The sequence below is a fragment of the Manis pentadactyla genome, chromosome 2 (genome assembly GCF_030020395.1).
Source record: "Manis pentadactyla isolate mManPen7 chromosome 2, mManPen7.hap1, whole genome shotgun sequence".
Classification (NCBI taxonomy): domain Eukaryota; kingdom Metazoa; phylum Chordata; class Mammalia; order Pholidota; family Manidae; genus Manis; species Manis pentadactyla.
This window is the reverse complement of record NC_080020.1, coordinates 29,298,648-29,313,350: the sequence shown is the minus strand read 5'-3', so window position 1 is coordinate 29,313,350 and position 14,703 is coordinate 29,298,648. Positions and strand designations below refer to the sequence as shown.

The following is a 14,703-nucleotide window of genomic DNA, read 5'->3' as shown; positions in this document are numbered from 1 at the left end:
ACTGGAGTAGTGTCCAAGCAAAGGAATACTGCATAGTTTCCTTTCTTTTTGTACAGTTGGAAGATGGAATGTATTTCAGGTGGAGGCTTGAGACTTTGTAAAAATACCATACCAAAACAAAAAAGCAACTAATTGCTAGAAGTAGAATCAACTGTTGTATCTTGAAATGTAAACAAAAAAGGACAGATTAACAAAGAGGTTGTAATAGCACATCTGTTTTTTTGCTTCACGTTAGTCTTTTCTTTTTCCTTTTTTTTTAAGTTTCTTTGGTTCAAACTGCCAATTTGGGTACAGTTACTCATTAGTTTTTAGTAAATTGAGGACTATTTCATTTCTGCCTAATTTCTAAACCATTGTTAAGCACTAATAATTTCCAGACATTTCTGACTTGTATCTTTTTGAAAGTCCAAATTCTCCCTTCCTTTCTATAATGACCAGCATCTTGTGTTAAGGTTCTTAAGGAATTAGCTGTGTTGACTGGTGAGTTCATAATTTTGATTTTAATTTGATCTATAGCCTTTTCTCCATTTGAAGATGTTTTTTTCTTTCATACTCCACAAATTTTTATTATTATTTTATATCCATTCAGGTGAAATCTATTCTTAATTCTCTAAGTGGAGAAGAATTAGAGAATCTAAAGCTTGAATTGGAGCAACTCAAAGAAGCATTTTCTCTGGAAGAGTTCTTTGAGGAAGAGGAAGAAGAAATAAAAGGTAATGTGAAAATCCAGCATCTGAGTGGAAAGGATGTAGTGTGTTTATATGAAGTGTATTGCCCCTGAAATAAACTATTTTCTCCAATTACACTAGCCCACTAGCCTGATATTTAATTTTTTCATTGAGAATTTTCATGCAAAATTCTCTGTAGCCTTGCCCCAGTCTAGGCATAGATGTAAGCAGTTGGCCGATGTGCATGTCTTACCCTTCCATTCCCTACCCCACACTTTTTGTGGCTGCTTCTCCAAGTCTAATCTTGCAACTCATATCTCTGCCTGCTTTTTCAGTTAGAGAGCTGCCCTTGTCTGATTCCTGCCTCAGTTTGACTGGTCAACCCTATGAGCTTTTTCTGTCCCTAGATAATCCTTTCATGCCTGACTCTTCTGTCCTCTGTTGTCATCTTGAATTGAGCATGAGGGGAGCAGTTATCCAAAATGTGGGTGATAGTTTGTCTTTTTGGTTTCTAAAAGTTTTTAAAATCATATTAAAATATTTGCGTCCTTCAGAAAATAAAAGCCTAGTACCTACTCATTTTTGCTAATTTATCAGGACATGAGGTAGCATAATTTCCAGGCAATTGAATCTTAAGCTTTAAGAGTTGTTCTACTTTTAAAATTTAGCTGGAAATATTCTAATATACTTTATACACTAACTGGCCTTTTTTTTTTTTAGCAAGATGCACTTTTGCCTTTTTTTTTTTCCTGAGTAAGCAATAAGTTATAAGCATTAAAAGTGAATTGAAAAATTCCCTCAGGGTCCATCAAGACATGTAGGGCCAGTCACTCATGTTGTAAATTAAATCAGTGGTTTAAAAAGTATGGTCTTCAAATTCTCTTCAGAGAGACCTCTTCAGGGAGTCCATGAATCAAGATGGCAACGTTGCATACAATACCAAAATGTTACTTGCTTTTTCTTTTTTCTTTTTTCTTTTATTTTCTTCGTTTTATTGTTTTGACATTTGCTGTGATGGTTAAAATGCACTCATGGGAGAAACTACTGTTGCCTTAGCACAAATCAAGACAATGGCACTAAACCTTACATATATTTGTGTTCATAATATTTACCATGCTCTCACATTAAAAAAAAAGTTCTAGTTTCATTCAATTTTGTCCGGATGAACCGGTAACATTACTAATTTTACTAAATCTTGACCCTTGAGTACACTTATTTTTCATATTCTGTGTGATGCATACTGAAATTGTCTCAAGAAAAAGCACTTGTATTATTTGACTTGTAAGTAGAACTCCCTGTTTTTTTCATGGAGTGCTATTTTTATTTAAAAAGATTATAGTCAGTCACATAGACTCCTTAGAGTAGGATATTTGGCAAACACTTGCTTAAAAATGAATGAAATAGCCTTTACTTTCAGGGAAGCACTGACAGGATTTGGGAGCAATAAAGTTCAAACTGTAAGTTGTAAAATATATTTGTACTGTGGTAAGTTTGATAGCTTCCCAGTGCTTATGGATTTTTCTGATGAAATTGGTGGTGATAGTAACAAATTTGATATTTTTGGGATATCTTATAATGAAATGTGCCAGAGAACCAGTATTTCCCAAATGACTAATATGTGTTCTTACATATTCATGCATGGACAAAAGATAGACTAATGGATTTAAATGTAACTGAGTTCAAAATTTCATGATAATGGTTTCAGGTTCCACATTGCAGCTAACCTTTAACAAGTAAACCTTTGCTGCTTTTGGTGTAATGATAAATATCCTCAAGTGTCTGAAAGGCTATTCCCCCTCTTCCCAACTGCATATCTTTGTGAGCTTGAATTTTCTTCATCTACTTAAACAGATTAAATATAAAAACAGTTAAAAGAATCCAGGTGTCTTTAAGCTATAAATTAAAGAGATTTGCAGATACAAAACAATGATACTCATCTCACTAAAATTTTTCTTTTTTGGAAAATGTAGTTATTTTTCTTAGAAAGCATGATATTTATGTTAAGTAATGGGTTTATTGTCATTTTTAATGAATTAAATACTTCAAATATTTCAGTTCTAATTTTTAGTATGATAAATGTTGATAGATATATAATTATTAAAAAAAGACTGGAGTTCTCAAAGTGCTTAAGTTTAAGGGGGTCCTGAGATGAAAAGGTTTGAGAACTGCTAGATTAAATTACCCTAAATGGCTATACTTTTAGGAATATCTCTTAATTACTTTTTAAAATTGTGCATCTTTCTCTTCACTATCAATGAGCTTTCTTTTCATATCCATTGAATCTTATTTTCTATTTCTAATATGTTGTGGGTAGAAAACCAGGTAACTAGTCTTACTCAAGTTGTATATTAAAAGCAGAGCTCTCTGAGTTGAGTGAGTGTTAGGGTCTTCCTTGTGAGAGAAAGATGTAAAGTTGAATGCATGGATTTTGTACGGGGATAAACTTTTTCTTTTTTATTCCTATTTGTGTTCTAAGAAAAATTGGCTGGTTATATAACATCTTCCTAAATACTCTATTGTTTGGTTCTTGAATGTAAGTTTTAATGCTTACCTGAGGTGTTGAGAAGGCTGTTTAGGATGGTGGATGAAAGGAGGGCTTTGGAGTTAGATCTGGGTTCAAAATCAAGATACCTTTACTAAGCTATGTGACCTTGGGAAATAACAATGAGCTTTTGTTTCAATTGTAAGAATAGGATGCTAGTTCCTCTCAGGTTGTTATAAGGACTAAATGACATATTTAATCTGTGACATATGGTAAGCATTCAACAAATGATGACTATTATAATTTTCATTATTAGGATGGCATAGGTAAATAGGTAAAGATCTGTGTTTTTGAAAGTCTTAGTAGGAAATTCATGAAATAATTTTGATTTGCTTAAGTTGCTCTATTGTTCCTAACCAAGGCCTAGTATGACAATCCCTAGTTATTTATAAACTTAATTTATTTGTACATAGTGCTATCAACAGTATTTGTTCATTTAGTCAACATCTGGCTCTGTATAGTAATCAGAGATCCTGGTCTTTAAACACCATTCAGAGGGCCCTAATGGGGTTTCTAAACAGGTGGATTTTTGTCTATGATGTTTTTCTTCCCTATCTGCTTGTCAGAGATCAGGACTCTGACAAGATTGCACTGAAGTGCTGCTTGCCCGCCTCCCCAGCAGTCCTAGTCCTCCCCATTCATTTTGAATGAGGTTGCAACAAAACCCTTGGTAACTAATTATATCTTAATGAAGTTGTCTTGAAAGATGGTGTTAGTAGCAGAGGGGAGAGCAAAAACTAGAATCTCGTTCTGGTGATGATGGTCATCTTCATTTTCTATCAGTGTCCGTAGCCCTTGCCCTTGTAACTTATATACCTGATCCTTTTGCCTCAGAAGACTTCCTCTTCAGGGAGATGCCAGTCTCTCTCCTGAGTCCCTCCAAAGCACTAACCCTGCCTCCTTTCCATCTTTACACAATTTTACTCAAATGCAACAATTACTTTTATACTGAGGTCTGTGGGGTGTACATGGCAGGTATTTCCAAACATTTTTTCAGTCAACATTTAGCAGTGCAAGTTTTGAGTACTTAGACCTAATATATGTATATTTCAATGTTTATATTATATACATGCACTACTATAATAATACATCATTTACACCCTAAAGTATACCCTAGAATAGAAATTTTTAAAGAATAAGACAAATGTCTACTGAATGTAAGTTATGAAACCATACAACTCTTAGAAGAAAACATAGGCAAAAATCTCTTGAATATAAACAGGAGCAACTTTTTCATGAACATATCTCCTCCGGCAAGGGAAACAAGAGCGATAATGAACAAGTGGGACTATATCAAACCAAAAAGCTTCTGTACAGTACAGGACACCATCATAGAACAAAAAGGCATCCTACAGTATTGGAGAATATATCCCTAAATAACATACCTGATAAGGGGTTGTTGACATCCAAAATATATAAAGAGCTCATGCACTTTAACAACCAAAAAGCAAAGAACCCAATTTAAAAATGGGCAGAGGATCTGAACAGACAATTCTCCAAAGAATACATTTAGATGGCCAAGAGGCACATGAAAAGATGCTCCACATCACTAATCATCAGAGAAATGCAAATTAAAACCACAATGAGATATCACCTCATACCAGTTAGGATGGCCAACATCCAAAACACAACAACCAATGTTGGCGAGGATATGGAGAAAGGCGAACCCTCCTACACTGCTGGTGGGAATGTACATTAGTTCAACCATTGTGGAAAACAGTATGGAGTTTCCTCAAAAAACTAAAAATAGAAACACCATTTGATCCAGGAATTTCACTCCTAGGAATTTACCCTAGAAATGCAGGATCCCAGTTTGAAAAAGACATATGCACCCCTATGTTTATCGCAGCACTATTCATAACAGCCAAGATATGGAAGCAACCTAAGTGTTCATCAGTAGATTAACGGATAAAGAAGATGTGGTACATATACACAATGGAATATTATTCAGCCATAAGAAGAAAACAAATCCTACCATTTGCAACAACATTGAAGGAACTAGAGGTTATTATGCTCAGTGAAATAAGCCAGGCAGAGAAAGACAAGTACCAAATGATTTCACTCATCTGTGGAGTACAAGAACAAAGAAAAAGCTGAAGGAACAAAACAGCAGCAGACTTTCACAGAATCCACCAATGGACTAACAGTTACCAAAGGGAAGGGGACTGGGGAGGGTGGGTGGGAAGGTGGAGATAGGGGATTGAGGGGCATTATGATTAGCACACATAATATAGCGGGGAGCACGGGGAAGGAAGTATAGAAGACAAGTAGTGACTATATAGCATCTTACTATGCTGCTGGACAGTGACTGTAATGGGGTATGTCATGGGGACTTGATGATAGGGGGAAGGTAGTAACCACAATGTTACTCATGTGAAACCTGAGCATAAGATTGTATATCAGTAATACCTTAAAAAAAAGAATAAGGCAGTGTCTGTAAATAAAAGTTTTGTTTCCTTCTGCACTCTATTGGATTGCTTTGTGAATATATCCCCATATGGATCCACATTCATCCCTGGCACCCAAATAATTTGGAGCTTAAGTGGAAAACAAAATACCTGCCTGAGAGTCAGGTTTTAGATTTTTTAAACAGTAGAATATGACTAGGAGTGGTTTAGATGAGATATAAGTCACAATTGTATCATTTAATGAGATCAGCTTTTCCCAAACCACATGATACCTGGGATTCACTAAACCATTTTAATTCTCTGCCTTGAATACTGAGAGAGAAGGACCAAAGGATAGCAGAAGGAGAGAGCAGAACCATGAAAGAATTTTTTTCTGAGGGTTTTGAAGAGAAAGTAATCATTTGCCTTGGTAAACCATGACCTGGTGACTAAAAAAATACTCATGTAGATTTTAAGTGTTAGAAGATTTCTGTGTACAAAGGCCCTCTCTTCATTCTGTGGTGCAGAGAAGCCTTGGGCTGGGCTTCAAAAGGGAGATTGGAAGGCATTTATATGAGTCGAGGAAAAGAGAACATGTCCTGCCATTTTTTTGTTTGTGTCAATTATTTTTTTATCTTGACTCCTCCATTTACTTGTATCTTTTTCAAGTACAACTATTCTGTGTTCCCCATTATCTCTTAACAGGCTTGTTTAACTGACAGTTTCCTTACCATCTTTCCAACATTCTGGAATCCATTTTCCTTATCCTTTCTTCTTAAACACCATTATTTCTTACCTGGATCCTGGATTATTGCCTCACCCAGAATTAATCCCTATGCAGAAGCTGAACTGATCTTTCTAAAATTTGAATTGGACATATCTGTCTCTGTTTAAAATCATTTAAAGCAGTGGATCCTCACTGCTTTAAAAAGTTGGAATATCTCACCTCATTTATAAGGCCATTTATTACCTGAAATCCTACTTACTTTTCTAGCTTCATTGTTACCCTCCCCTTAAATTAATACACTACCAACATATTCAGCTTTTTGCCATGCTTTTTTCTACCTCTGGATCTTTGTACTTGCTTTCTTTGCCTGAAACTCTTTCCCTTTCCCCTGGCAAACTTTATGTCCTGATTTAAAATTCCACTTCCTTGGTAGCATATGTGTATAACGTGATTAGTGCTCTGCCTTCACCAGTTCTGCATTCATACTTCTGGGATGTAATACAAAGAGCACCAGCTTTGAAGTGGGCATGGGAAGGCAAAGGTTTGACTCCTATCTCTTCAAGCCCTAGTTTCTTTCTTTTTTTAAAATTTAATTTAATTTAATTTTCAAAAAAAATTTTTATTAATGTATCATTGACATACACACTTATGAAGGTTTTACATGAAAAACATTGTGGTTACGACATTCACCCATGTTATCAACTCCCCCCTATGCCCCATTGCAGTCACTGTCCATCAGTGTAGTAAGATGTCATAGAGTCACTACTTATCTTCTCTGTGCTACACTGTCTTCCCCATGACCCCCCACACACCATGTGTACCAATCATAATATCCCTCAATCCCCTTCTCCCTTCCTCCCCACCCACCCTCCCCAAACCCTCCCCTTTGGTAACTCCTAGTCCCATCTTGTCTCTGAGTCTGCTGCTGTTTTGTTCCTTCCGTTTTGCTTCATTGTTATATTCCACAAATTAGGGAAATAGTTTGGTACTTGTCTTTCTCTTCCTGGCTTCACTGAGCATAATACCCTCCAGCTCAATCCATGTTGTTGCAAATGGTAGGATTTGGTTTCTTCCTATGGCTGAATAATATTCTATTGTATGTATGTATGTACCACCTCTTCTTTATCCATTCATCTACTGATGGACACTTAGGTTACTTTCATACCTTGGCTATTGTAAATAGTGCTGCAATAAACATAGGGGTGCCTATGTCTTTTTGAATCTGAGATCTTGTTTTCTTTGCCTAAATTCCTAGGAGTGGAATTCCTGGGTTAAATGGTATTTCTATTTTGAGTTTTTTGAGGAACCTCCATATTGATTTCCATGATGACTGAACTAGTTTACATTCCCACCAGCAGTATAGGAGGATTCCCCTTTCTCCGTATCCTCACCAGCATTTGTTGTTCCTAGTCTTTTCTATGTTGGCCATCCTAACTGGTGTGAAGTGATACCTCATTGTGGTTTTAGTTTGCATTTTCCTGATAATTAGTGATGCGGAGCATCTTTTCGTGTGCCTGTTGGCCATCTGAATTTCTTCTTTGGAGAAAGTCTGTTCATATCCTCTGCCCATTTTTTAATAAGGTTCTTTGCTTTTTGGGTGTTGAGGCGTGTGAGGTCTTTATATATTTTGGATGTTAACCCCTTTGTAAGATAAATTCTAACTGAAATAAGCAGGTGACGAGAGGCAACAAAGGGCCAGACAGTTTATTTGAGCGCAATCCCAGGCAAGGTTCACCAGTCTGCACCAGGACAGGCTAGAGAAGTCACCCCTAACCAGATAGGTGGGGAGTTTTTAAAGAAGGTAGGGGGAGGCAGAGCTTAGATTTACAGCAGAGTGAGGATTGGCTAGCCTAAGGCACATTTTTCAGGTTGGGAGGGGGCAGCAGCTGGGGACTTTGGCACGTCATCAGTGTCCGACGTGTTCACCTCTCCCTCCGGTGCCTCCAACCTTACACCCTTGTCATATATGTCATTTACAAATATATTCTCCCATCCTGTAGGATGCCTTTTTGTTTTACTGATTGTGTCCTTTGCTGTACAGAAGCTTTTTAGCTTGATGTAGTCCCATTTGTTCATTATTGCTTTTGTTTCCCTTGCCTGAGGAGATACATTCAGGAAAAAGTTGCTCATATTTATATTCAAGAGATTTTTGCCTATGTTTTCTTCTAAGAGTTTTACGATTTCATGACTTACATTCAGGTCTTTGATCCATTTCAGGTTGAGTTTTGTGTATGGAGTTAGACAATAATCCAGTTCAATTCTCTTACATGTAGCTGTCCAGTTTTACTAACACCTGTTGTTGAAGAGGCTGTCATTTCCCCATTGTATTTCCATGGCTGTTTTATTGTGTATTAATTGACCATATATGTGTGGATTTATATCTGGGCCCTCTATTATGTTCCTTTGATCTATGGGTCTGTTCTTGTGCCGGTACCAAATTGTCTTGATTACTGTGGCTTTGTAGTAGAGCTTGAAGTCAGGGAGTGTAATCCCCCAGCTTTATTTTTCCTTCTCAGGATTGTTTTGATTTTTCAGGGTCTTTTGTGGTTCCATATGAATTTTAGAACTATATGCTCTAGTTTGTTGAGGAATCCTTTTGGTATTTTGATAGGGATTGCATTGAATCCGTGGTTGCTTTAGGACGGATGGCCATTTTGAAAATATTAATTCTTCCTATCCATGAGCATGGGTTGTAGTTCCATTTATTGGTATCTGCTTTAATTTCTCTCATGAGTGTCTTGTAGTTTTCAGAGTATAGGTCTTTCACGTCCTTGGTTAGGTTTATTCCTAGGTATTTTATTCTTTTTGATGCAATTGTGAATGGAATTGTTTTCTTGATTTCTCTTTCTGCTAGTTCATCGTTATTATATAGGAATGCAACAGATTTCTGTGTATTGATTTTGTATCCTGCAACTTTGTTGAATTCAGTTATTCTAGTAGTTTTGGGTTGGATTCATTAGGGTTTTTTATGTACAGTATCATGTCATCCATAAACAGGGACAGTTTAACTTCTTCCTTACCAATCTGGATGCCTTTTATTTCTTGGTGGTGTCTGATTGCCATGGCTAGGACCTCCAGAACTATGTTAAATAAAAGTGAGGAGAGTGGGCATCCTTGTCTTGTTCCCGATCTTAAAGGAAAAGCTTTCAGCTTGTCGCTGTTAAATATGATGTTGGCTGTGGGTTTGTTATATATTTCAAGCCCTAGTTTCTTAATCTCTAGAATGGGATCATGACACTCTCTTTACAAACCCATTGAAAAAATTCACTGATACAGTATGCATAAAAGGATTCTTCAAGTACTGATGTACCGTGCTCATGTAAACTGCTGCTGCTGTTATTACTACCATTTCTGCTGCTGCTACCATGCCTTTCCCTTTTCCCTTTCCTCCTTGTCTCTCCCCAGCACACACTGTGGTCCTTAATCCTTACCAGTTCTTTTGTAGTGTTTTATGTGGGACTTGTTTTTTTTAGGAGATGAAGATTTTACCAAAGAGATAACAGAACTATTTTCCCAGCTGCATGTCTCCTCAAAACCAGAAAAACTTGTCAAGGTGAGTTATTACTTCTTGGTAATTTTCATTTTTTTACTTGTATGGATTTAGTGGATAATGTAAGATTGTAACTTCTTGGCAAAGGTGTCATCAAATTCAAGGGTATATTCTTAGTTACACCCTTTTTCTTGCCTTCTGCTGTTACAGGTGAGCCTGCTGAACTCACATCTGTTCCCTGAATGTATCTGCCGTCCTCATGTATTTTGATTGGTAATGCTTTGCTTCTCTGAAAGCTTATTTTAGGCCTTAGTATGGTCACTTAAGTTGGCAGTGCTCACCAGCCTTCATGGTACCAATGGGCTGGCTTCTATTGAGGTTTCACTGTTTTCAGGGCTCTCAGTGAATCAGAGATGATGGAATGTGGCCATTGCCCTTAGAGGGCTGAAGGTCACTCTTTCCCAGAGCCCAGCGACCTTTAGCTTGTGAAAATGAGAAAGTCCCATGGACCTAGACCTTTCTTTGGTGGTGATGCCTGAGCTGTCTCACAATGTGGAAATCTAGTGGCTTCAGTCAAAGCCCAAGTGAGTAGGGAGGGCCTGTTTCCAGAGCAGTACTCACATGTCATAGATGCCAGTGTCAGTTCTACTCACTGGTCTTGGTCTGCTTGCTGCCTCTTCACCTTCCTCCCCCAGTCTCAGGAAACATCTCAGGATCAGTTAGCAGCAGGTACACATTGCTTCCTAGCCAGGGATTGCTGATAGCCATTGTGTAGTCACCATAGTTACCTTCTGCATATGCCAAGGTAAGGAATATACTTGATTTGTTATCTCATCTGTGCCTGGTGAAAATGCTGCAATCTCCAAGGAAGCTTTGCGGACTGCGCACCCAGCAGCTCATGTTCCTTACCCCAACTGTAACTGTAGCTCTTTCTAGCTTGTGTCATAGTGTTTTTTTGTTTCGGAAATAATACCAAACTTAGAGAAAAGTTGTACAAATAGTGCAGTTAACATTCATTACCTTTTATGCAAATACATCTATTGCTAACATCTTAGTACATTTGTTTGCTTTGTGCTGGCTTGGGCATGTGTCCTCTCTTTCCCCCTTCATATCCCTGTCTTTCCTGACCTCCTTCCTCCCCTCACCCTCATATAGTTATTATTTTTGAGAGTAAATTGTAAACATAGTCTTTTGTACATTTCAATATGTATCTCCTAAGATATGGATATTCTTTTTTCTTTTTTTTTTTTTTTTAGATAATTATTTTTTATTGAAGGGTAGTTGACACACAGTATTACATTACATTAGTTTCAGGTGTACAACACAGTGATTCAACATTTATATACATGATAATTCTAGGTACCAGCTATCACCATACCAAGTTGTTACAATATTTTGACTATATTCCTTATGCTATACATTACATCCCGGTTACTTATTTATTTTACAATTGGAAGTATGTACTTTTTTTTGGTTGTTGTTGTTAGGGCATCTCTCATATTTATTGATCAAATGGTTGTTAACAACAATAAAATTCTGTATAGGGGAGTCAATGCTCAATGCACAATCATTAATCCACCCCAAGCCTAATTTTCGTCAGTCTCCAATCTTCTGAAGCATAACGAACAAGTTCTTACATGGAGAACAAATTCTTACATAGTGAATAAGTTACATGGTGAACAGTACAAGGGCAGTCATCACAGAAACTTTTGGTTTTGCTCATGCATTATGAACTATAAACAGTCAGTTCAAATATGAATACACATTTGATTTTTATACTTGATTTATATGTGGATACCACATTTCTCTCTTTATTATTTTTAATAAAATGCTGAAGTGGTAGAGATATGGATATTCTTTACATAATCACACCAGTCATCAACTGCAGTAAATTTAACATTGATGACACATTTTAATTTAATCTGTTGTCCCCTTTCCAGTTTTATCAATTGACCCCAATATTGCCCTGCATATAAGATTTTTTTCCCTAACATTGGAGCCAGTACATGATTATAAATTTTTGTTAGCTGTCATGTACATTTTTTTTATGATTTTGATTTTATTTCCATCATATGCTATTTAAAGTTACTATTACATTATCTATTACTGGAGCTGCTGTGTCTTTATTAGTTTAGATTCTTTTTTTTTTTTTGAAGTATCATTGATGTACCATCTAATATTGGTTTCAAATGTACAACATTGTGGTTCAGCAGTTACCCATATTATTAAATCCTTATCCCCTCTAGTATGGTTATTATCTATAAGCATAGAAAGAGGTTACAAAATCATTGGCTGTATTCTCCATGTTGTACTGCTGTCCCCATTACCGACTTATATTGTGATTGTGAATTATTGTGCCCCTTACCCCCTTCAATCCCCCTCGCCACCCACCCCAGTTGTCATGTACTTTTAATATCATTTCATTTGGAATAGTTCCTTAGCCTTTGTCTTTTATGATATTGACATATCTACTATCTCTTTCAAGTATATTAAATATATGGTATCAGTTTTTCTTTTATGTGGCCTTATCTCTCCCCATTTTTCTTTCTTTCTTTAATCTCACGTAAATCAAGGGGTAAGCCCTTTATAAAACAGAGTATTCCTCACTTTGGGGTTTGTCTGATGTTTTCTCATGATTAGTCTTAGGTTACGCATTCCCAGGCAAGAGACTTCATAAGTGATATATCCTTCCCAGGGTATTGTATCTAGAGGCACACAGTGTCCATCTGCCCATTATTGGTGATATGTTGTCTGATTTCTTATGGTGTAGGTACGATTTTTTTCCTGTGGTACTAATTAATTGCACACTTAAGTGAATCTTTACTATGATATTTGCTAAGTGATGATTTGTTTGAGTCCCAGCATTTGTTCCATGTTTACCAGCTGACTTTTGGCCTTCTACTACAATTAACAGCCCTTCCTCCTCTACTATTTCTTTATCTACTTCTTAGTAGCATGATCTCATGGATTTCTATTTTTTCCCCCTTTTGTTTATAATTCGTTGCTGTCTTTAAATATTTTGGTATTCAAATTGGCCTTTAGTCTGACCTTTAGTCACACAAGCCTTTAGTCTTGTGCGACATGCCCCTATCATTTTTTAAGTATTTCCTTATTTTATGGCATAATAAGATGTTCTAGACTCATCTTGTAAGTCTCCATACTCTACCCCTGGAATCAGCCATTTCTTCAAGGAGCCATCATTCCTTTTCAGCATTACAAGCCAAGATCTGGGCATTGTGTTCCTTGCTTCTGGGATGTCTTTTTTTCTAGGCTCTGTTTGCAGAAGTAGGGAGATGTATTCAGGTAGAAATACGTACACCTATATGTGCACATGTACAGGTACACATATGTTAGAGATCATGAGTTCACACATAACTCAAATTTCAGTCCACCCCTACAGGGTTCTCCCTTACTTTTCCCCTTTACACATTTGTATCTCTTTAAATGTATTGTGTTATTGTATTATTTTGTATTATCTCTTTGTAGGGATAATGTAGGGCTTCTGTGAGGATTGAGTGTGTTAATATAGAAAAAACAAAGCCCTAACAGTGTGTGGCTCATAGTAAATGCTCTCCGTTGATGGTCCTATAGCAGCTAGCCTAATGTACTTTACATTTTGGTATATTATAAATATATGTATATTCAATAAACCTCTATTTTGCTAGGTGCTAGGGAAGTAGTAATGAAAAAGATGTCATTTCTGTGCTCAAGGAGATCATAATAATAAATAAATAATTTTTAAGAGACTAGTAACCTCTTATCCACTTGGTAGTTCTTGTCATTCTCTGAAAGCAGTCTTCATATTTGCATTTTGGGTGTTGAGACATAAGATGTAGAATGGGTGAACAATGGCCTGATTGTTCCCAAGAATTTATAGAAGCTGTGTGATGCAGGAGAGAAGCAATAAAGCAGGAGTCTGAGAGCATAATTCTGATTATTATTCTGACCCTTATGTGTGGTAAAGGAAAATTCCATTCTTTCTCCAGGCCTCACTTTTTTTCAGCTGGGAAAAAAAAGTGGTTGGAGAAGGTAAGCTAAAAAATGCCTTTTACTTCCTAAGTCTCCAGATCTTACCAGTGGGAAGCACTGGACTAAATTCCGGGTGTGGATGGTTGGTAACATTGATAATTTTCAAAAGGGATGTTAAATTACTTGAGTTGGCACAGCAGTTCCTAATGACTTCATTTACCATATTTATTACAAGAGGGGTCTTCTGAGTATACACTATGCCTACTAAAATACCTCTTCTAAGTATATTAGATTTATGGTATCAGTTTTTTTTCTTTTATGTGGCCTTATCTCTTTCCCTTTCTTTTTCTTTTTTTAAATCTCAGATAAATCAATCCTTGATTTTTCTCTCCTTGTATCTCTTCAAAGGAATTGCAGAGAATCACACATACTGTTTGGACTCTTAGTCTCTGTCATGATTCTTTCCAGTCTTATCTCTCACTATTCTCTTATGTAAAAATCCCAACACTTCAACCTCATCTTCTAACATCTACCAAGTTGGCCTTCATTCTGTTTCTTGAATACACCAACCTGATTTCACTCCACTTACAACTCTCATTGTCCAGTTATTTGCATGGCTGACTCTTTGTAAACTTTGTTTTCAGTTTAAATATCATTCCTCAGAGATCCTTCCTGACCACCCAAACCCATTGTGCTTTCTACATACCCAGTCCACACTCACCATTACTCCATTTTCTTCGTGCATTTGTTTGCTTGTTGATCATCTTCTACACTAAAGAAGAGCAGGGCCATAGTTTGTCTTAGTCTAGATACCACTGTATCCCCTAGCATGTAGGATAGTGCTTAGTACATATTTGCAGTAAATGAATTAAAAAAGATCTGCACTGTATGCTTTGGTCTTGCTAATTACATCACAGTTG

The 14,703-nt window shown here is 36.7% G+C and overlaps 1 protein-coding gene across 4 annotated transcripts in view; it reads left to right on the top strand.

Moving 5' to 3' along the window:
* FAM114A2 (family with sequence similarity 114 member A2) overlaps positions 1-14,703 on the top strand; it is an 84,841-nt gene that overhangs the window by 50,800 nt on the left and 19,338 nt on the right. For all 4 annotated transcript variants that reach the window (XM_036909178.2, XM_057491027.1, XM_036909101.2 and 1 more), the window contains 2 exons: positions 590-713; positions 9,798-9,877. In XM_036909178.2, coding sequence (XP_036765073.2) covers positions 590-713; positions 9,798-9,877 — 204 coding nt within the window. The remainder of the gene's footprint in view (positions 1-589; positions 714-9,797; positions 9,878-14,703) is intronic.